This window comes from Mustelus asterias, chromosome 9 (assembly GCF_964213995.1).
Source record: "Mustelus asterias chromosome 9, sMusAst1.hap1.1, whole genome shotgun sequence".
Taxonomy (NCBI): Eukaryota; Metazoa; Chordata; class Chondrichthyes; order Carcharhiniformes; family Triakidae; genus Mustelus; species Mustelus asterias.
Window position 1 is genome coordinate 98893639 of NC_135809.1, and position 24266 is coordinate 98917904.

The 24266-nt window shown below is 43.2% G+C and overlaps 1 protein-coding gene across 1 annotated transcript in view; it reads right to left on the reverse strand.

Annotated features, from left to right (window-relative positions):
* Positions 1 to 24266, reverse strand: part of LOC144498863 (serine/threonine-protein kinase BRSK2-like) — a 638052-nt gene that overhangs the window by 172321 nt on the left and 441465 nt on the right. Inside the window, 2 exon segments of the mRNA XM_078220644.1 lie at positions 11479 to 11547; positions 22885 to 22918. Coding sequence (XP_078076770.1) covers positions 11479 to 11547; positions 22885 to 22918 — 103 coding nt within the window.

Sequence of the window (24266 nt, forward strand, 5' to 3'; positions counted from 1 at the left end):
AGAAACAATAACAAAGCTCCCTTCATTTTAAGGTAACTCTTCAGTGTTTAAGCCTAAGCATCGAATACATGTTTCGGCATGCAACAGAATTGATCCCCAGGCCATGATTAATGTTGGCTCTAAATAAAAGCTTTCTGATCAAAGGACAAGCCTGTGTAATTAATGTCAAAAGCACAGAAGCAGAGATCAGGACCCGCATTAAATAATAATGAAAGAAAAATGGCTGTTTTAAAATGTCAAATCATATGTTCTTGTGTATAATAAGTTTAATATAATTAGATTCATCGTAGTTCCAAATGCGAATGGAGGCATCAACACAATTTTTCTATAGCTCAATCTTAACAATGGCAATTATAGGAAAATAAAATGATTGTCACATATTTTGCTTTCTTCGCAAGGTTACATAGCCAGACTCAAAACAAATCTTTCATCCTTTTTTTCCAGGTTATTCAGGTCTTCCAAGTTCATAAAATTAGCTTTCTGTTTAAAATATCTAAAAACATGCCTGCAGCTGATATTCAAAATTTTCAGGATCATGGGTAAGCTTGAATCCCAATGTCTTATTTGACATAATTATCGAGTCTGAAAGGAGATACAAGGAAAGAAAGTGGAAGCTGGACATGAAGCTTAGATATAACAGCATTTTACAAAGGGTGGAGAATATTAGAAACAGGTCTGCTGGTGTTGAGAATATCCAAAGGGAGCTGGACAGCTAACTGGCAGAGAGAAGAGATGGTGGAGCCTTAGTGATAGTAGAGTATGGTATTTTTGAGGCTTTTTAATAGGCTACATTGGACAGTAATTTTCTCTTTAATGTAGCAAGTACGAAAGAGATTTCAAAATTCTTAATAAGTTCTCAGGACTGAGATTGCTCCAAAGAAATCTAAATTTCATAATGACCTTGAGGTATTTGATATTTAACCATGATTAACGGGAAACGATTTATGACAAATGTATAAATGGTACCATGACTGGAGAATATCACATAATGTCGCAGAGCAGATTATTCTAACAAATACATTAGAGAAAATTCAAAAAAAACGAAACAAGTATGTGAAACGTTAGGAACTTTTAAAGAGATTTTAATGCTCATCTCCGTGCTGTTCCTTGGTGACATCACCTGAAAACACAGCGTTAGTCTTCACATGTAGGCTTATGACATGCAGCTCCACCTCATCAGCACTTCTTTCAACCTCTCTATTGTTACTAAATTATCACAGTAAGAAGTTTAACAACACCAGGTTAAAGTCCAACAGGTTTATTTGGTAGCAAAAGCCACACAAGCTTTCGGAGCTGCAAGCCCCTTCTTCAGGTGAGTGGGAATTCTGTTCACAAACAGAGCATATAAAGACACAAACTCAATTTACATGAATAATGGTTGGAATGCGAATACTTACAACTAATCAAGTCTTTAAGAAACAAAACAACGTGAGTGGAGAGAGCATCAAGACAGGCTAAAAAGATGTGTATTGTCTCCAGACAAGACAGCCAGTGAAACTCTGTGGGGGTTACAAATAGTGTGACATGAACCCCATATCCCGGTTGAGGCCGTCCTCGTGTGTGCGGAACTTGGCTATCAGTTTCTGCTCAGCGACTCTGCGCCGTCGTGTGTCGCGAAGGCCGCCTTGGAGAACGCTTACCCGAATATCAGAGGCCGAATGCCCGTGACCGCTGAAGTGCTCCCCAACAGGAAGAGAACAGTCTTGCCTGGTGATTGTCGAGCGGTGTTCATTCATCCGTTGTCGCAGCGTCTGCATAGTTTCCCCAATGTACCATGCCTTGGGACATCCTTTCTTGCAGCGTATTTTCTTGCAGAAAGGATGTCCCGAGGCATGGTACATTGGGGAAACTATGCAGACGCTGTGACAACGGATGAATGAACACCGCTCGACAATCACCAGGCAAGACTGTTCTCTTCCTGTTGGGGAGCACTTCAGCGGTCACGGGCATTCGGCCTCTGATATTCGGGTAAGCGTTCTCCAAGGCGGCCTTCGTGACACACGACGGCACAGAGTCGCTGAGCAGAAACTGATAGCCAAGTTCCGCACACACGAGGACGGCCTCAACCGGGATATTGGGTTCATGTCACACTATTTGTAACCCCCACTGGCTGTCTTGTCTGGAGACAATACACATCTTTTTAGCCTGTCTTGATGCTCTCTCCACTCACATTGTTTTGTTTCTTAAAGACTTGATTAGTTGTAAGTATTCGCATTCCAACCATTATTCATGTAAATTGAGTTTGTGTCTTTATATGCTCTGTTTGTGAACAGAATTCCCACTCACCTGCAGAAGGGGCTTGCAGCTCCGAAAGCTTGTGTGGCTTTTGCTACCAAATAAACCTGTTGGACTTTAACCTGGTGTTGTTAAACTTCTTACTGTGTTTACCCCAGTCCAACGCCGGCATCTCCACATCATGACTAAATTATCAGACAACTTACGAGCAGACATTTCTTGCAATTGAACATTGAGAAGCCAGAAGCCATTGTTTTTGACTGCTGTTGAGAAAATTCCATTCCCTTGCCAGGATGTCAGGGTGGGCAGCACGATGGCACAGTGGTTAGTACTGTTGCCTCACAGCACCAGGGACCCGGGTTCAATTCCGGCCTCGGGTCACCCTCTGTGTGGAGTCTGTACATTCTCCCCATGTCTGCATGGGTTTCCTCCGGTTTCCTCCCACAGTCCAAAAGATACGCAGGTTAGATTGATTGGCCATGTTAAATTAACCCTAGTATCAGGGAGAGTAGTAGGGTAAATATGTGGGGTTACAGTGCATGGGCGGGGTGCAGACTCGATGGGCCAAATGGCCTCCTTCTGCACTGTAGGGATTCTATGATTCTATGTTCATTTTTCTCCCTGGAAGCTGTTTGAGACTGAACTAGACTGCAACCTCAGCTCATCTGAAGCCAAAACCCTCATTCTATTGTTACTTGTAGACTTGACTATTCAAATGGGCTCCTTGCTGATCTTCCACATTCTACTCTCCATAACTTGAGGTCATCCAAAACACTGCTGCCCATGACTTAACCTGCGTCAAGTCAAATATGGCCTGGGTGGGATTGTGGTCAGTACAGGCTCGATGGGTCGAATGGCCTCCTTCTGTACTGTAGGGATTCTATGATTCTAAGTTTTGTTCACCTCTCCCCCCTGTGCTCATTGACCTGCATTGGCACCCAATCAGGAAACATCTTGATTTTAAAATTTTCATTTATTTTCAAATTTCTCCATGGCCTCAGCCCTCCCTAGCTCTACAATCTCCTTCAGCGCCATAACAGTCCGAGAGCTCTGCGCTCACCTCATTCCGGCCTCTTAAGCATCCCTGGTTTTAATCGTTCCATCGTTGGTGACTGTTTCTAGTCAGCTAGAACCAAAGCTCTGGAATTCTCTTCCTATGCCTCACTGTCTCTCTACCTTGAAACCGTCCTCGAAGATGCTCCTTAAAATCCACCTCTCTGACCAAACGTTTAGCCATTTGATCCAATATCTCCCTGTGCAGCTTGGTATTATGGTGTGTTTTAGTTTGCTCCTGTGAAGCACCTTGGGTTTTTTTTACACTAAAGATTCGATACAAATATTGTTTTTGTTGCACGTATGGACTGTGAACGCTACAAATGCTCAAGGAATTTTCCCCACATCATTTTAAACTTGTATCTTCCATATTTTCATATGATAGCTTACAATTGCAACGTTAAAACAATTTGGGTGCATGTAGGAGGGAAAAAGAGTCTTTTGACATAATTTTAAGCACAGCATTCAATCCAGCGTGCTTTGAGAAACGAGGAAAGTACTGATCCATAGAATCCCTACAGTGCAGAATGAGGCCATTCGACCCATGGAGTCCGCACCGAATCTCCGAAAGAGCATCTTAACCAGGCCCACCTGCCCTATCCCCTTAACTCTGCGCATTTACCATGCTAATGGAGGTGAAATTAAACCTGCTGAACTTACCTAGCTGAGAGACTAAGACAAATAATATTAAGGAAAACAGAGATAGAATAGTGATAGCAAGTGAGATACACAGGTGCTTTAGTTTAGGAAGACTAGACCTTGAATCAAGATTAGGTGAAGCACAGCAGTCCAGCAAACCTGGAAAAACATAACGGAACTTTAACTGGAGAAGATAAACTGTGGTGCAGAGGCCAACCCACAGGCCAGCTAGGTAAGCAACAAAGGCACAGAGACTTACCAGGCTGGGGAAAACTATCCAAACTAGCCAGCAGAGTGACCATACAAATGTTGTGGAACAGAGCGCCCCCACAGGCTTAATCAATGTCATGCAATGTCAGCCCAATGCCTTCAATGCAACAGGATTGGACACTACAGCAAACAAGACAAAACTCTGAAACGCACAGAAGGTCCAGAGATTATCCATGAGGATGAGACTGCAATCCTGGAAGAGACATGCTTCTTGAGTGAGGTCAAAGTTCTTGGTTTCTCATTTGGAAATGCAGGCATTTGAGTCAATGGCCATTTATAAATTTTAATTTAAACACAGGAGTCAGCATTACAGTGGTGTTGGACCAAGAACCATGGTTATAAAAACTATGACTTCAAGCAACAGACATACCAATCTCAGGGCCGAGGTAATTGCAACACCTCCAGTGGGAGAAAAGAGAGCAACCAGCAGTCCGATGAGCCTCAACCTCCAGCTCCAATGTCAGATCAACACTGCAACCACTGAGCATGCCCTGCACCTCCCCTGTGCCAAAGCCACAAAAGATGCTGGAACCTGGTAGCTGCCGTCCGTTGGAGAGGTGAGTGTACCACTAAACCTCATTCTAGCCACTGGCCTTTATCAATCAAGGGATTGAGTTTAGGAGTCCGGGGATAATGATGCAGCTATATAAGACCCTCGTCAGACCCCACTTGGAGTACTGTGCTCAGTTCTGGTCGCCTCATTACAGGAAGGATGTGGAAAAGATTGAAAGGGTGCAGAGGAGATTTACAAGGATGTTGCCTGGATTGAGTGGCATGCCTTATGAGGATAGGCTGAGGGAGCTCGGTCTTTTCTCCTTGGAGAGACGTAGGATGAGAGGAGACCTAATAGAGCTATATAAGATGTTGAGAGGCATAGATCGGGTGGACTCTCAAAGGCTTTTTCCCAGGGTGGAAATGGCTGCTACGAGAGGACACAGGTTTAAGGTGCTGGGGGGTAGGTACAGGGGAAATGTTAGGGGGAAGTTTTTCATACAGAGGGTGGTGGGCGAGTGGAATCAGCTGCCGTCAGTGGTGGTGGAGGCAAACTCAATAGGGTCTTTTAAGAGACTGGAAAGGCACTAATGAAAAGTGGAACTTTTTCAAGGAACAAATACTGGGTGTCCTTGACACGTATGTCCCTGTCAGGCAGGGAGGAAATGGCCGAGTGAGGGAACCATGGTTCACGAAAGAGGTGGAATGTCTTGTGAAAAGGAAGAGGGAAGCTTATGTAGGGATGAGGAAACAAGGTTCAGATGGCTCGATTGAGGGTTACAAGTTAGCAAGGAATGAGCTGAAGAAGGGGCATAGGAGAGCTAGGAGGGGACATGAGAATTCCTTGGCGGGTTGGATCAAGGAAAACCCCAAGGCTTTTTACTCTTATGTGAGGAATAAAAGAATGACCAGGGTGAGGTTAGGGCCGGTCAAGGACAGTAGTGGGAACTTGTGTATGGAGTCAGTAGAGATAGGCGAGGTGATGAATGAATACTTTTCTTCAGTGTTCACCAAGGAGAAGGGCCATGTTTTTGAGGAAGAGAAGGTGTTACAGGCTTATAGGCTGGAGGAAATAGTTGTTTGGAGGGAGGATGTACTGGCAGTTTTGAATAAACTGAAGGTCGATAAGTCCCCTGGGCCTGATGAAATATATCCTAGGATTCTTTTGGAGGCAAGGGATGAGATTGCAGAGCCTTTGGCTTTGATCTTTGGGTCCTCACTATCCACGGGGATGGTGCCAAAGGACTGGAGAGTGGCAAATGCTGTTCCTCTGTTTAAGAAAGGGAATAGAAATGACCCTGGTAATTATAGACCGGTTAGTCTTACTTCGGTGGTTGGTAAATTGATGGAAAAGGTCCTTAGGGATGGGATTTACGACCATTTAGAAAGATGCGGATTAATCCGGGATAGTCAGCACGGATTCGTGAAGGGCAAATCGTGCCTCACAAATTTGATAGAATTTTTTGAGGAGGTAACTAAGTGTGTTGATGAAGGTAGGGCAGTTGATGTCATATACATGGATTTTAGTAAGGCGTTTGATAAGGTCCCCCATGGTCGGCTTATGATGAAAGTAAGGAGGTGTGGGATAGAGGGAAAGTTGGCAGATTGGATAGATAGGAGCATCCGGAACAAGGTAGATGAACTTGGGGCGTGGATTGGTACTTGGGACTACGATGTTGTGGCCATTACGGAGACGTGGGTAGAACAAGGACAGGAATGGTTGTTGGACGTTCCGGGGTATAGATGTTTCACTAAGTGTAGGGAAGCTGGTAAAAGAGGTGGAGGAGTGGCATTGTTAATCAAGGATAGTTTAACGGCTGCGGAAAGGCACTTCGTGGGGGATCTGCACACTGAGGTAATATGGGCTAAAGTTAGAAATAGGAAAGGAGCGGTCACGTTGCTAGGAGTTTACTATAGGCCCCCAAATAGTAATAGAGATGTGGAGGAAGAAATTGCTAAGCAGATTATGGATATGTGTGGGGGTCACAGGGTAGTTGTCATGGGGGACTTTAACTTTCCAAATATTGATTGGAACCTTTGTAGGTCAAATAGTTTGGATGGGGCAGTTTTTGTGCAGTGTGTGCGGGAGGGTTTCCTGACACAATATGTGGATGGGCCGACTAGAGGTGAGGCCACATTGGATTTGGTACTGGGAAATGAACCGGGCCAAGTGTTAGATTTGGTTGTGGGAGAGCAATTTGGAGATAGTGACCACAATTCGGTGTCATTTGTTATTGCAATGGAGAGGGATAGGGCCGTACGGCAGGGCAAGGTTTACAATTGGGGGAGGGGTAATTATGATGCTATTAGGCAAGAATTAGGGGGCATAAGTTGGGAACAGAAACTGTCAGAGAAAGGAACTAATGAAAAGTGGAACTTTTTCAAGGAACAAATACTGGATGTCCTTGATAGGTTTGTTCCTGTCAGGCAGGAAGGAAATGGCCGAGTGAGGGAACCATGGTTCACGAAAGAGGTGGAATGTCTTGTGAAAAGGAAGAGGGAAGCTTATGTAGGGATGAGGAAACAAGGTTCAGATGGCTCGATTGAGGGTTACAAGTTAGCAAGGAATGAGCTGAAAAAGGGGCTTAGGAGAGCTAGGAGGGGACATGAGAAGTCCTTGGTGGGTTGGATCAAGGAAAACCCCAAGGCTTTTTACTCTTATGTGAGGAATAAAAGAATGACCAGGGTGAGGTTAGGGCCGGTCAAGGACAGTAGTGGGAACTTGTGTATGGAGTCAGTAGAGATAGGCGAGGTGATGAATGAATACTTTTCTTAAGTGTTCACCAAGGAGAGGGGCCATGTTTTTGAGGAAGAGAAGGTGTTACAGGCTAATAGGCTGGAGGAAATAGATGTTCGGAGGGAGGATGTCTTGGTAGTTTTGAATAAACTGAAGGTCGATAAGTCCCCTGGGCCTGATGAAATGTATCCTAGGATTCTGTGGGAGGCAAGGGATGAGATTGCAGAGCCTTTGGCGTTGATCTTTGGGTCCTCGCTGTCCACGGGGATGGTGCCAGAGGACTGGAGAATGGCGAATGTTGTTCCTCTGTTTAAGAAAGGGAATAGAAATGACCCTGGTAATTATAGACCGGTTAGTCTTACTTCGGTGGTTGGTAAATTGATGGAAAGGGTCCTTAGGGATGGGATTTACGACCATTTAGAAAGATGCGGATTAATCCGAGATAGTCAGCACGGATTCGTGAAGGGCAAGTCGTGCCTCACAAATTTGATAGAATTTTTTGAGGAGGTAACTAAGTGTGTTGATGAAGGTAGGGCAGTTGATGTCATATACATGGATTTTAGTAAGGCGTTTGATAAGGTCCCCCATGGTCGGCTTATGATGAAAGTGAGGAGATGTGGGATAGAGGGAAAGTTGGCCGATTGGATAGGTAACTGGCTGTCTGACCGAAGACAGAGGGTGGTGGTCGATGGAAAATTTTCGGATTGGAGGCAGGTTGCTAGCGGTGTGCCGCAGGGATCAGCGCTTGGTCCTCTGCTCTTTGTGATTTTTATTAATGACTTAGAGGAGGGGGCTGAAGGGTGGATCAGTAAATTTGCTGATGACACCAAGATTGGTGGAGTAGTGGATGAGGTGGAGGGCTGTTGTAGGCTGCAAAGGGACATAGATAGGATGCAAAGCTGGGCTGAAAAATGGCAAATGGAGTTTAACCCTGATAAATGTGAGGTGATTCATTTTGGTAGGACAAATTTAAATGTGGATTACAGGGTCAAAGGTAGGGTTCTGAAGACTGTGGAGGAACAGAGAGATCTTGGGGTCCATATCCACAGATCTCTAAAGGTTGCCAGTCAAGTGGATAGAGCTGTGAAGAAGGCCTATAGTGTGTTAGCTTTTATTAACAGGGGGTTGGAGTTTAAGAGCCGTGGGGTTATGCTGCAACTGTACAGGACCTTGGTGAGACCACATTTGGAATATTGTGTGCAGTTCTGGTCACCTCACTATAAGAAGGATGTGGAAGCGCTGGAAAGAGTGCAGAGGAGATTTACCAGGATGCTGCCTGGTTTGGAGGGTAGGTCATATGAGGAAAGGTTGAGGGAGCTAGGGCTGTTCTCTCTGGAGCGGAGGAGGCTGAGGGGAGACCTAATAGAGGTGTATAGAATGATGAAGGGGATAGATAGAGTGAACATTCAAAGACTATTTCCTCGGGTGGATGGAGCTGTTACAAGGGGGCATAACTATAGGGTTCGTGGTGGGAGATACAGGACGGATATCAGAGGTAGGTTCTTTACGCAGAGAGTGGTTGGGGTGTGGAATGGACTGCCTGCAGTGATAGTGGAGTCAGACACTTTAGAAACATTTAAGCGGTTATTGGATAGGCACATGGAGCACACCAGGATGATAGGGAGTGGGATAGCTTGATCTTGGTTTCAGATAAAGCTCGGCACAACATCGTGGGCCGAAGGGCCTGTTCTGTGCTGTACTGTTCTATGTTCTATAACTGGCTATCTGATCGAAGACAGAGAGTGGTGGTGGATGGAAAATTTTCGGACTGGAGGCAGGTTGCTAGCGGAGTGCCACAGGGATCAGTGCTTGGTCCTCTGCTCTTTGTGATTTTTATTAATGATTTAGAGGAGGGGGCTGAAGGGTGGATCAGTAAATTTGCTGATGACACCAAGATTGGTGGAGTAGTGGATGAGGTGGAGGGCTGTTGTAGGCTGCAAAGAGACATAGATAGGATGCAAAGCTGGGCTGAAAAATGGCAAATGGAGTTTAACCATAAATGTGAGGTGATTCATTTTGGTAGGATAATTTAAATGTGGATTACAGGGTCAAAGGTAGGGTTCTGAAGACTGATGAGGAACAGAGAGATCTTGGGGTCCATATCCACAGATCTCTAAAGGTTGCCACTCAAGTGGATAGAGCTGTGAAGAAGGCCTATCGTGTGTTAGCTTTTATTAACAGGGGGTTGGAGTTTAAGAGCCGTGGGGTTATGCTGCAACTGTACAGGACCTTGGTGAGACCACATTTGGAATTTTGTGTGCAGTTCTGGTCACCTCACTATAAGAAGGATGTGGAAGCGCTGGAAAGAGTGCAGAGGAGATTTACCAGGATGCTGCCGGGTTTGGAGGGTAGGTCTTATGAGGAAAGGTTGAGGGAGCTAGGGCTGTTCTCTCTGGAGCGGAGGAGGCTGAGGGGAGACTTAATAGAGGTTTATAAAATGACGAAGGGGACAGATAGAGTGAACGTTCAAAGACTATTTCCTCGGGTGGATGGAGCTATTACAAGGGGGCATAACTATAGGGTTCATGCTGGGAGATATAGGAAGGATATCAAAGATAGGTTCTTTACGCAGAGAGTGGTTGGGGTGTGGAATGGACTGCCTGCAGTGATAGTGGAGTCAGACACTTTAGGAACATTTAAGCGGTTATTGGATAGTCACATGGAGCACACCAGGATGATAGGGAATGGGATAGGTTGATCTTGGTTTCAGATAAAGCTCGGCACAACATCGTGGGCCGAAGGGCCTGTTCTGTGCTGTACTGTTCTATGTTCTATGTACTCCTGGATGAGTACATGGGACTTAATAGCATGGAGGGTTAGAGGTAGGCCTAAAAGGTAGGGATATGTTCGGCACAACTTGTGGGGCCGAAAGGCCTGTTTTGTGCTGTAGTTTTTCTATGTTTTCTATGTTTCTATGTTTCTAGGAATGCTCATCCTCCACCACAGAGCACATTGTCACAATGCGCATGATGATGGAAGATGCAAAAGAAATGGCAAGATGATAAATAAAATGTTTATGCACCTCGCAAGAAAAACGTTAGTCTAGCAACAACCAACCAGCGCAACAGCAGAACCAACCAAGTGCAGTTCAACACAAAGGATGAAAACATACCCAGATGCCAGAACAACCTCCAAACTGCAGGACGAGCCAGCAGTGACAAGGCCTGCCACTCTTCTGACTGTAGTGAGAATGAGATTTAGAAGGGTTATAAGGAATCCCGCCCATCCATTCAAGGACTTGAAGGGGGAAGATAGGGTAGTCATAATGCAGGATTGACAATGTAAATGTATGATAGTAATAACAATGTAAGACAGAAGATAAACTATAATCACTTAAAATATATTGGATAAAGACCTGGGGGAGGTGTAGTATAAGGCTCTGGCACATATAGGGTTAATATGGAGCTGAGTACCGCCCACACACTGAGCACATGATCTGGACCCAGGAGTCAGTTCAGTGTTAGACAGAGCCATGAGTATCAGCAAGCACAGTGACAGCTCTGAGTCTGCACCCTTTACTGTATATTCATAAATACTTTAAGGTGTCAATAAAGAATTGCAGTTAATCTGTGTATGATTATGAAGACTTCTTCAGACTTACCAAACTGTAATTAACACCCGACAACAATCATGGGTACAAATAATCTAACACCATTAAGCACAACACTTTTTGGAATTTACCATTTAGGTAATCCACCTGAAATGCTTAACATGATCTCACTGTATTGCTGAAGATTACTGGAAGCCAAATAGATCCATCAACATGAGTAGACATGCAGATTGTTTGATATGGAGACAAGTGATAATGCTGTCAAAATGAAACCTCCTGGGTACTGAACTCACTGCAGCACAGCAGCACATCTTCACAACAGAATCACTTTAACAAATGTATTGCATAAAATTATCATTAATTTTAAAAGAAGTGGAAGCAAATAGATCAAAATTACATTAAGTGAAAAGTGCAAAATACTAATCCTCTTATAATAGGTCTCTGTACATCAAAAGCTCATTCAATATTTACAAGACTGAAGGAAAATACTCAAATGACTTACCACCAACAGTGCAAATAGGATGACACCACAGCTCCAAACATCTGCTTTCCGACCATCATACTTTTCTCCCTAAAATGAAAACATTTTTCAATTAGAAAACTTCTGTTCAGAACTATGATTTCTGATTAACATAAAGCATCCACTGCAGCACCATCTTCAAATCTTTGTATTTTCTGCACTGTCATCTCTTATGCACATTGATCTGTCTCGCTATGGGATACACTGAACATCCTACCTTCTGTGACGAAGTCACCCAAAGAAAGGTTTGTAGTTGCCCCTTGGTGGAGTAAATTACTGCACTTGGAAGCCTATTTAGGCACTTTTTCACTATGCAAGACTCATACAAGTGCAGCTGGTAAGATGAGTTTTCCTGGCAGGAAATCTCTGTGAATCCCAGATACTTTAATTTAGCTTGTGGCTGTCTAGACAACACCTGCTCAATTTGAGCCAGCCATTGGCTTCAGGCAATAGAAAAGCAGCTTAAGTTTATGATTTGCTACTGTATTAAGTTAAAGCATTTAGGCCACGATGGAGATGCCTAGCGACCCATTCGCTCAGTAACAAATACATTTTATATTTATTCATTTACCTATGAATAGTCAGCAACAAAATAATCTGCCCCATGCCCAGACACTGGAAAACTTCAAAACGGCACGTGGAAAGATTACTGGAAGGTAAACAGGTGCATTTATTTCAACCACTGCCAACAGGTAGGATTTGACAATTGTGTCCCCAGGTCTGGGCTTGGTCTTCAATTTTGCACCATATAGATCAATGGATGAAAGAATAAAGAGTTGAGTAGCCAGATGTTCAGATGATACTACATTTGTAGTGATTGCAAATTGTGTAGATGGGAGCTGAAAACTTTAAAACGGCACAAGCAGTCTAAAGAAGTAAGCAAAGCTCTGTCGATCAGGGTTCAATGTGGAGAAGTGTGCCATCATCTACTTTGGATCTGAGAAAGGCAATTGGAAAACTTTGTGAATAGACTCAGATTATGCATTAACAAAAACAGGATGTCAGAAGGGTCCTGTACAGTTATTTTTCATCTTTACCATCTGGGGTTGACAATGAATAACATCCTCAGCTAGATTAGAAACTGTGGGGGAGTTACGAGCGTCATGAATACAAATCACTAAGATCCAGTGGAATACCATGTTCAATTTTGAGCACCAAACTTCGGGAAAAATATACTGAAGGTGTACAATGCAGATTCACCAGCATATTACTAAAGTTTAAAGGATTGTATTATGATGAAAAGTTAAACTAATTTGCTTTGTATTCCCTTGAGTTTAGAGGGTTGTGTGATGATTTAATTAAAGTGTTTAAAATGATAGATATTCAATTGAGTGCACAGAGACACTATTTTCTCTCGTGTGAGTGGCTGCGGGTAATGGGGGGATGTATCCAGAATAAGAGGGCATCGTCTTCAAATTGGAGCTGTACCTCTTAGGAGTAAAATTGTAGAATAGAATCATAGAATCCTACAGTGCAGAAAAAGGCCATTTGGCCTATCAAGTCTGCACTGACCACGATCCCACCCAGGCCCTATCCCCATAACCCCATGCATTTACCCTAGCTAGTCCCCCTGACACTAAGGGGCAATTTAGCATGGCCAATCCACCTAACCCACACATCTTTGGACTATGGGAGGAAACTGGGACACCCAGAGGAAACCCATGCAGACACGGGGAGAATGTGTAAACTCAAAATCAGGGAGTACTTTTTCCACATAAAGTGTACCAGAAATCTAGCACTTTCCCCCCAAAAGAATATCGGTGCTGAATCAATTTTAAATTCAAAGGTTGGGATTGGGACGTTATGAAGATATTAAGGGGTTATGGAGAAAAGGTGGATAAATAGAGCTCAGGCACAGATCAAGCATGATCTAATAAAATGGTGGTGCAGCTGCATGATCTAAACCTGCTTCTATGTTACATCTGATGGCAGCAGCTGATTCCTATGCACCCTCCACAGCCATGCTGATATATTAAATGGGACTATACACATGGATAGTGATGCCAATTATTCACTATATGACTCACCTAGTGAAAAGTTTAAATTACATAGAAAATTATATAGCTCACTTCAATTGAACCTAAAATGGATTTGGTGGTCTAGTGATTGTGGTAATGTTCTAGCAACTCAGTGATTGTCAGTTCACAGTCCCAGAATGGTAAGCATGGAAGTGAATTCATTAAATCTGATAATCCATTGGCCGGCTCCAGGTCGATGGCTTCAACAGCTACTGAGCTGTCATTAAAGATCAAACTAATTCACTGATGCCATTCAGGGAAGGGTGCCCTCCATCCTTAGGTTAGGTTGATTGGCCATGCTAAATTGACCCTAGTGTCAGGGGGATTAGCAGGGTAAATATGAGGGGTTACGGGAATAGGGTGGGATTGTGGTCATGCAGACTCAATGGGCTGAATGGCCTTCTTCTGCATTGACCAGGTGCTCCCCTGGTCAGCGGGGGGTGGGTGGGGGTCATTATTTCCATTGTGGTGGGGAGGGGGTCCTCTCAATCAATGTGGAGTTCAGGACGCCTCTGAGCTTGACGTCCGTGGTAGGGAAGTTGTTGGAGAGGATTCTTAGAGACAGGATGTATGTGCATTTAGAACGGAACAATCTCATTAGTGACAAACAGCATGGTTTTGTAAGAGGGAGGTCGTGCCTTACAAATTTGGTGGAGTTTTTTGAGGAAGTGACAAAAACGGTTGATGAAGGAAGGGCCGTGGATGTCGTCTATATGGATTTCAGTAAGGCATTTGACAAAGTCCCACATGGCAGGTTGGTTAAGAAGGTTAAGGCTCATGGGATACAAGGAGAAGTGGCTAGATGGGTGGAGAACTGGCTTGGCCATAGGAGACAGAGGGTAGTGGTCGAAGGGTCTTTTTCCGGCTGGAGGTCTGTGACCAGTGGTGTTCCACAGGGCTCTGTACTGGGACCTCTGCTATTTGTGATATATATAAATGATTTGGAAGAAGGTGTAACTGGTGTAATCAGCAAGTTTGCGGATGACACAAAGATGGCTGGAATTGCGGATAGCGAAGAGCATTGTCGGGCAATACAGCAGGATATAGATAGGCTGGAAAATTGGGCGGAGAGGTGGCAGATGGAATTTAATCCGGATAAATGCGAAGTGATGCATTTTGGAAGAAATAATGTAGGGAGGAGTTATGCAATAAATGGCAGAGTCATCAGGAGTATAGAAACACAGAGGGACCTAGGTGTGCAAGTCCACAAATCCTTGAAGGTGGCAACACAGGTGGAGAAGGTGGTGAAGAAGGCATATGGTATGCTTGCCTTTATAGGACGGGGTATAGAGTATAAAAGCTGGAATCTGATGATGCAGCTGTATAGAACGCTGGTTAGGCCGCATTTGGAGTACTGCGTCCAGTTCTGGTCGCCGCACTACCAGAAGGACGTGGAGGCATTGGAGAGAGTGCAGAGAAGGTTTACCAGGATGTTGCCTGGTATGGAGGGTCTTAGCTATGAGGAGAGATTGGGTAGACTGGGGTTGTTCTCCTTGGAAAGACGGAGAATGAGGGGAGATCTGATAGAGGTATACAAGATTATGAAGGGGATAGATAGGGTGAACAGTGGTAAGCTTTTTCCCAGGTCGGAGGTGACGATCACGAGGGGTCACGGGCTCAAGCTGAGAGGGGCGAAGTATAACTCAGACATCAGAGGGACGTTTTTTACACAGAGGGTGGTGGGGGCCTGGAATGCGCTGCCAAGTAGGGTGGTGGAGGCAGGCACGCTGACATCGTTTAAGACTTACCTGGATAGTCACATGAGCAGCCTGGGAATGGAGGGATACAAACGATTGGTCTAGTTGGACCAAGGAGCGGCACAGGCTTGGAGGGCCGAAGGGCCTGTTTCCTGTGCTGTACTGTTCTTTGTTCTTTGTTCTTTGTTCTCTTTGTCTGTAACCTAACTTTTCTGTAGTTCTACAGGATTCTATGATTACCTGGTCTGGTCTACATGTGATTCCAGTCTCCAGTGATTCAGGACATTTATCCCAGGCAAAGCTAAGTAAAATAAAATCTCTGCGGAGTTCATAACTAGGGAACACCTTACCACCCTCAGCTTTCCACTCCTTCAAAGATGTGTATGCATTCTGAAACCTGAGCTAGGCATCACTTCTTCACTGTTTCGTGACTTACATTATTCTCTTAACTATTCTTTTCATTTCACTTAGGTTTCTCAAGCTAATAGTTTCTGACTTGAAGCTTCAATCACTGCGTTGAATCAAACCCCATCGCCGATGTGGTGTGAATTATTTAGACTTAATTGTTATACTTTTTGTTTTTCATTAAATCCAAAGACAGGGGAAAAATACATCCTGACAATTTAGAATCCTCAGCATACTGATACATTCAGCTCTTTATATTCAGGGATTTCACACAACACAAATCTCTACTGCTTTTTTTTTGTCCTACTGAATATGATTGAAGCGTTCAGTATGATCACTGGTTGTGTGTAAGGTGCTGATTATCAATGATTTACTATTGAACCTACTATCTAATGAATTAGAGTATCCTAGCAATGCATTCATGAAGTAGTTCTTTGAGAAGCTACAGTCAGGCAAGGTTTTTGCACAAACTCAAAGATATGTTCCTTTGATACCAAATACTTCTTTAGTTCATGTACTCCATTAGAATTTTATAGCTGATCAGTGTTATTCACGATTAGTGCTAAATTACTGTCTGTGGTTTTGTATAATGATTAATAAGTGCAAGATTTGTTCATTTCTATCTTGCCTTAAATGATTGTTGCTTAGTGCTCGCGATGTGCGTTAAGGCTCATTGTAAGATTTTCAAGTTAATACAATCTTGATTATGAACAACTTTTCCCCTAGTTATTTCTAAATTCAATCTCAAATATACGTTCGCAGTTTAATCTTCAGCAACCTAGTGGGATAATGAACTGTACTGAACAGTAGAATTGTAAATGGGGCATTTACTGAATGGTAGATTGAGTAGTGCTGTGCTTATTTTACTGGACAAGTAATCTAGAGTCTTGAGGGCTGGGAGGGCTTGGGTGAGGGAGGAGTCAGGCCACCCTCATGCCTGCATGGTGGGGGAGGAGGGGGGGGGGGTGACCCGTTAGTTTAATGGTGGTGGGAGGAGGATGCCCCTCTTTGCTGAGGGGTCGGAGGTGCTCCCCTGATCAGCGGGGGATGGGGGGGGGGGGGGGTCATCATTTCCGTTGTGGTGGGGAGGGGGCCCTTTCTGTCAATGTGGAGTTCAGGGCGCCTCTGTCTGCAACCTAACTTTTCTGTAGTTCTGCAGTTCTAACCTTGCAGAGAATAAAGATCACTGCCTATTATGTAAAAGCATTATTGTGCATCTATATTTTGAAAAATGGAAGCTTTCTCATCTAAGATTTAAGCTGGCATTGATTTCTTTAAATCTGTCACAGTAAGTAACAGGTTACAAACTGGCTCACACACAAATCATTTTCCAGCTTAGGCCAATACTTTATTGCAATAATTAATCAATTGTTGCTTAACAGTTTCTTGAGCAAGAAGCCAACCCATTTAATTGAAATACGAACATGCTATGCAATATAGTCATCCATATTTCGGATTTATTTCAAAAAAATGACAACTATCTGTTTGAATTCTGCTTAGTTTCAGTTACTGAAAGGATTTATCACCCTTTTTTGGGCTTTCAATAAGGCAAGATGTGACCAATAGTTTCCAAAATAAATCTATCTGGAACTTCTGCTAAGTGTCAAGCTAAAGTTGAGACTTGTGCACTGAGTCAGAAAAAGCAAGAGAAGAAAATAAAGAATTACATATAAACATTAATTAGAACATATAGCTCATCATTTTCCATTGCACTGGAAATAAAAACAGAAAATTCTGGAATTACTTAGCAGGTTAGGCAGCATCCGTGGAAAAAGGAACAGAGTTATAACGGGTGAAATTTCTCATTTTATTTTCGAAGTGCTGGACCAGGTGAGAAAACCAGTCTGCAGCTCACCAGCTGCACCAGCTTTTCTCTCCATATTTTCCAGCACTTAGTGAAAAGAAGCGTTGGAGGCGTGTCGCAAGCCGTCATGCTGGTGAGGCGGAGTCTAATAGAGCCGGCAACGTCTGCACTCCAGAGACTTGGGATAGGGCGCCCTACTCTTGAAAAAAAAACCCACCAGGAATCCCACCTCTCAGGGAATCCATCCGCACACGGGAGTTGCCCCCTTTGGTGATACCCCTGCCCACAAGGGGAACTGCTCTTGCCCGCATGGACCTCCCTAACTGAAGCCCCTTCCTCCCCGGCACAGCCCCGGCACTCTAAGTCATATGGACTCGAAACGTTAACTCTCTTTCTCTCTCTAGAGCTGCTAGGATTTTCCAGCATCTTCTGTTTTTATTTCAGATTGTTAGCATCTGCAGCATTTTACTTTTATTATATTATTGTAACTATTTGCGATTCTCCAGTCCTCAAGTCTACTGGCACCACCCAGATAGATAAGGAGGTTTGGAAGATTATCCAGTACCTACACAATTCCTACCTTTAAGGCCCCCAGCAACCTAAGATATACCCCATTCTGAACTGATGACCTAAACACTGCCAGCCTTTCTGGTACTACCTCTTGATCTATTTTTACTTCATCCAGTGTCCTGACAACCTCCTAGTTACAACAATTTTGGTTAAGTCCTTTCCCATGGTGAACATAGTTTTATTGTTAATACTCTTAAAGCAGATCTTTGGATTCCATTATATGTTGGCTACAAATTTATTCCTGTTCCGCCTCTTTACCCCTCTTGTTCTCTTTTTACTTCTCTTTACATTTTTACGTCAGTCCTAGATAGTACCTGAACCATCTCCTCTTTAAAGATCACCCATTGCTCCATTATTTCTGCCTGACAGTTTTTGATTCTATTTACCTTGTCCAGGTCTCTTCTTAATTTGTTGAAATTGGCCTTCCTGGAGTTAAGCATTTTTATTCGAGATTGCTCCTTATCCATAACCGATCTAAACTTTGTCATCTTATGATCACTATTTCCTAGATGTTCCCCTAATATGATTCTCTTCACTTGATCATTTCACTCCCCAGGACCAGATCCAGAAAAGCCTCCTTTCTTCTGATGGAAGATCAGAGGTTTGAAAAGTCAAATCTGTTTCTCTCCCTACAATTGCTGCCAGACATGCTGAGTATTTCCTGCACTTTTGTTTTCAATTTCAGATTTCCAGAATCTGCAGTACATTGTTTTTGCACGGCACCTTTCTTGTTTGGAAGGAACCATACTCATCATGAGAATTTCCTGAGTGCACTTCAGAAATTCCACCCATTCTCTGCCCATATCACCATCTCCGTCGCATTCAATGTTGGGTAATTAGAAGTCTCCCATTATTACTATTCAATCATTCCCACGCCTCAGTAACATCCTTGAAAATCTGCTGCTCTATCTCCTCCTCATTATCTGGTGGCCTACAAAATACAGCGATTTGCATAGCAGTTCCTTTAACATTACTTAACTACAACCAAATAGACTCTGTCTTTGACCCTGGAGGCATTCTCTCTTGCTAGCTCTGTAATGTTTTTCTTAATCAAGTATGAGCAACAGCCAGATTGGAAGTAGAATTTACAATACGGCATGTAAAATCCACTCAGTATCTGGGCTTGGAAATTCCTCCTTGGGCACAACCTGAAAGTTCAATCTAAAGATGAGCCTAACGCTACATCTATTTTATCCCTGCTAAGTTACACTCAAATATCCTCCGCATCTGCATGTCTGAATTTAAAATAGGTATATGTCAGCATAAATAATCTGGGCCCTAGAGAACGCCAAACTCACACCAGTATATTACTTCACTGAGCCTTAAAATTTAAGTTTCAAGTCATTTAACAATCAATCATTCATGCACATCAGGCACAGTATGTTTAAGAGCCTGCTTTTCAATTTTTAATGTGCCTTAGACCAATGTCTTCAAACTCATTAAGAGAAATGGAGAATACAGAGCAGGTTTCGTGATGATAATTAAAACAAAAACCTGAAAGGTTGTAATTGAAAAAAATGTCTGTTTTCTACTGCGTCTGAAAATCTGCTCTCAGTGTTCAGAGCTCGCTCACTACCCCAATTCCCCGAACAAATACAATTAGAGGATATTCATATTTAAGAACTGAGGGCATGGCCGGTTTTGTGGGATGAAAATTGCTTTGAACAGAGGGTTTGATGGACAGACATGAAAAATTGAAGAGACTTGGGCATATTGTGGACTTAAATGCTGAAAATATTGCCCTCGACACATCCACAGAATTTGTTTATGCCACAGAGTATGGACATATCGAGCCAGAAATACAGAGGGAACTCCAGGCCCTGAACTTTATCCTAAAACTAGCCAGAAAAAAACAACAATCACAGTAGTAATTAGGATGATGGTGAGGAGCTAACATTTAATAAAATTTGGCAGGAGTAACTGAATTTTCCGTTGCTCAAAGCATTTAGTATATACAAGGTATACTGTCCACATGCCACTGTTGCAATACAATGAACTATGGCAGCCACAAACAACAACGATCAGGGACTGGATTTTGCAGGAGAGATGCATTTGCTTTCTCGCCTACTTTCCATTGCCCACTATGTTATGGTAGTGGTAGAAAGATTGTGCGCCTTAAATGGGTATTAATTGGATACTTAAGGGCTTCAACCAGCCGAAGAGCTTGGAAACGTTCAAAGAGTGGAGTGAGATGGGGGGTGACCGAGGGGGGGAGACTTTAGATCATGTGACTGGGGGATGGGAGGGTTAGGTTCATTGGCCATGCTAAATTGACCCTAGTGTCAGAGGGACTAACAGGATAAATAGGGCCTGGGTGGGATTGTGGTCGGTACAGACTCAATGGGCCGAATGGCCTCTTTCTGTACTGTAGGGAATCTAATCTATGGAATCTATGGGATAGAGTTTAGCTTCTGGGACTTGGTGAGTGGGTGCAAAGTATAGTCCCGGAGACTAAAATTAGTTAAGAACTGATGGGGATCTGGTGGGTGCTCTCAAGCATATATTGTACAGTAGAAAGGTTTTTTGGTCTAAAGGAAAAAAAATGAATAAATTCAGATATTATTTAAGTAATTAATTTTCTTGTATATTTCAATGCAGGTTGTTGAGTGCATTGGATAGCTGAGTGCACTGGATAGCTTCGAGCTTGCTTGATGCCTTTGAGCGTCTTTTGCCAGTTGATTGCATTTGATGTCAAAGATGGCAAAACAAGCTGCTCTAAAATCAAACTCATTCCAAATTAGAACATTTGATTTTGAATAATCGTTGATAGTTTTCAAGTGCATTGAGTGCAAAAATGATGTCCAACTTTTTGGGGAGCTTAACCAGCTAAGTCTTTCCAGCCATTAAAATCTCTGACATATGCAATATTTTGCTTTATACCGTAACAGTATAATAGTGTTTGGCTACCATTCTGCACCACTGTCACTGCCTCACCATCACCATCATCATGGTGGCATAGTGGTATTGTCACTGGACGAGTAATCCAGAGACCAGCAGCAATGTTCTGGGGACCTGAGTTTGAATCCCACCACGGCAAATGGTGAAGTCTGAATCAAATAAAATCTGGAATTAAAAAGACTAATGATGACCATGAACCCATTGTTGATTGTCGTAAAAACCCATCTGATTCATTAATGTCCTTTAGGGAAGGAAATCCTCCGCCCTCACCTGGTCTGGCCTACATGTGACTCCACATCCACTGCAATGTAGTTGCCTCTTAACCGCCGTCTGGAATGACCTAGCAACCCATTCAGTTCAAGAGTAATTAGGGATGGACAATTAATCCTGGCCCAGCTAGCGACACCCACAACACATGAATGGGTGAAAAAAATTGCCTCTCTGAAGCAGTTTTCTTTATGTGCTTCTCACCATGCATTATGATGTGGAGTTGCCAGCGTTGGACTGGGGTAGACACAGTAAGTAGTCTCACAACACCAGGTTAAAGTCCAACAGGTTTGTTTGGCAGTACAAGCTTTTGGAGCACTGCCCCTTAAAGTCCAAAGATGTGCGAGTTAGGTTGATTGGCCATGCTAAAATTGCCCCTTAGTGTCCTGAGATGCATAGGTTAGAGGGATTAGTGGGTAAAATATGTAGGGATATGGGGGTAGGGCCTGGGTGGGATTGTGGTCGGTGCAGACTTGATGGGCCGAATGGCCTCTTTCTGTACTGTAGGGTATCTATGATTTCTATGATTCTATGATTCATCAGGTGAGTGCAGGATCTGTTTCACAAACAGGGCATATATAGACACAAACTTGTAATTGATGCATTATGACTTGCACTGCTCTACGACCTGGTTATCTTGCAGCAAGGATTTCAGAGCAGTGGTAGCCAGCCAATAAAATCAGCGCAAGTACATATTTGTAGAGAAGAACTTAGTTTTCTGGCTTTGGACCCGCTCAGCGACAGAAATTGCACTGTGAGCAGGGAAATCCGGCTCAGTGAGAATAAAAGAAAATGCGTGGAATTGTCCGGCCATTCACGCCGGCGGGATTTTCCAGTCCCGCTGCAGTGAATAGAAATTTGGCTGAGCACCAAATTCTCCATCCTCGCTTGTGGTGATGGTTGTGGGGGGGAGCTGAACAATCGTAAAATTCTGGCCAATGCATCACAAGTAGGGCTGCTTGCTCCAGCGAGTAGTGTTATGGCATCAAGACTACCTCTCTAGGGAGTACTCCATTCTAGAAAGCATTGGCTCCATCTCATTTACATCACTGCCATCACTGGAATTGTAGCTGCCTCCAATGGCAACAACTGACATGGTTTTTTTCCAGTTAGTTTGTGCTCCTTTGCCTCACCTGACAGTATTGAACAAATTCCACTTCAAAGATTTTCTTTGAAGTTCCACCCAACAAGGAGTTCTCAGTAAGTATGGATCTCCATCCTTAGCCAGTAAAGGAATGATATATTATTCATTTCTTTGCTGAAGGACCAGGACAACAATGGAGGAGGTCACCGTTGCAGTACCACAAGAAGAGTAAGTGCCCTTTCTAGTGAAAAGACCATGGATGACTTTCATGCGAGTCAGAGAAGGCAGGAGGAAAAGCTACAGGACCAGCAGCAGAAGGCTGTGAAAAACCAAGAGTAGCAGTCTTGGGAAGAATAGTGAGAAGCACGAACAGTGAAACAGGAACAAATAAACTGAATTTGATTTCCTACTATTGGCCAAGAATATTTCCAGCACCAAAACAAACACAAAATGAATTGTGTGCAATACCTGAAAGAAACCTTGTTTCGGGTCTTAAAAAAATAATGTATTTTTATGCTTCATTACACAAGATATGGTAACATATTATTTTTGCAGTTTTTGGTTGAACAGGCTATTGCTATCCGCGTTATGGTTCACATTCAAATTAAGGAACAGCTATTAAGTCCTTGCTTGGTTTATACTTACCCTGATGACTTCAGGACAGGCGTAATGGGGTGAGCTGAAAAAGAAGAAAGCAACACAGTTAGTTCATCACACTGCAGAACTACAGACTGTTTTACACTGTCACAGGCAAGTGATCTCACCATACTGCAAACATGTATTCAAAGATAGTTTGAAGATTAATGTTCTTGGAATTGGATGACAGGGGGAACAGGGGGAAAAAATGTTGTTCGGCAGATCCCAGAAGCATTAATACTGAATTTGCACACCACGCACGAGGCAGAATTTAGTGCTGTACTGATGTAGACCACGCAGAGAATAGGCACACGCACTCGTCCAAACTTGCAGTGGTGTTCTGTGTTGGCTGTGAGGCGATTGCCATTCAGGTTCTTTCCCCAGCCCTGTCAACTTTGATTTATTTAGCAAAAGGGTGCATTAGTAGCAACAAACTGTGACCAGCTGGAAGGCGATCTGGCCAGTGTGACTTTCTGTCTTGAAGTCCCTCACAGCCTCTGGGGGCTTTGTCTTGACAAGTAGCTGGTTGCGCCTGTCAAACTCTGCCCAGTTGCCCCACTTTATATAGAGAGATGCTTTTGCCACGGAGTAACATGCAATGGATTTGCATTACACTGTATTTTAAATCACACTCCAATTTTGCAAGCACCTTGCTGTTATTTCTCAAAAAGGAAAAGGGGCAGATCGGATCGTAGTATTTTTCTCCCAACCACAAGAAGTCATCTTGTGAGTGCAGTGGAGTTGAAAATATTGAAAAGGAAAGTTATTAGTAGGAGACAGTAAGGATCCCCAGTATCAGTGCATTTACTGAAAGAATTGTCCAGAAGGAATGGCACTCAAATTGCTCACTAATGAAATGGCTTGCCTGCCTTCTTTTGCAATCGTGGTGATGGATGTAAAATGTTCCCCCAGTACAAAAGAAATAACTAATGCATTTTTCGGTACAGAGGCTTGGAGTTAATTGGCGTCCAGGCAGATGGTCAGTTAACTCCTAATTGCAAATCACCTTCCCAGTGTACATTTAACAACATATAATTGCTATAGAAAATCATTATGACTCCAATATTTGAAAGCGCACTTTACTGTACGTCATTACTTTAAAATTAGTAAGTTAACTATCCATTAAACTGGATGCACAGATATTAACTGCTACCAAATTAGTGTTCTTTTTTAAGTTGATGTCACCATATTGACTTTTAGAAGAAAATGCACTATTGAAACAGTCTTTGTGCTGTGAAGTTTGCCTTTTATATACTTTCATCACTGAAGTCTTAAAACATGAAATCTTGTCATCCAGTTCTTCCCGATCAATGGGATAATCATTTATTTTAAAAAGTTGTCCGTCTCTACAAGGATCAGAACAGAATATACAACTCAAGTTAGCAAGCCTT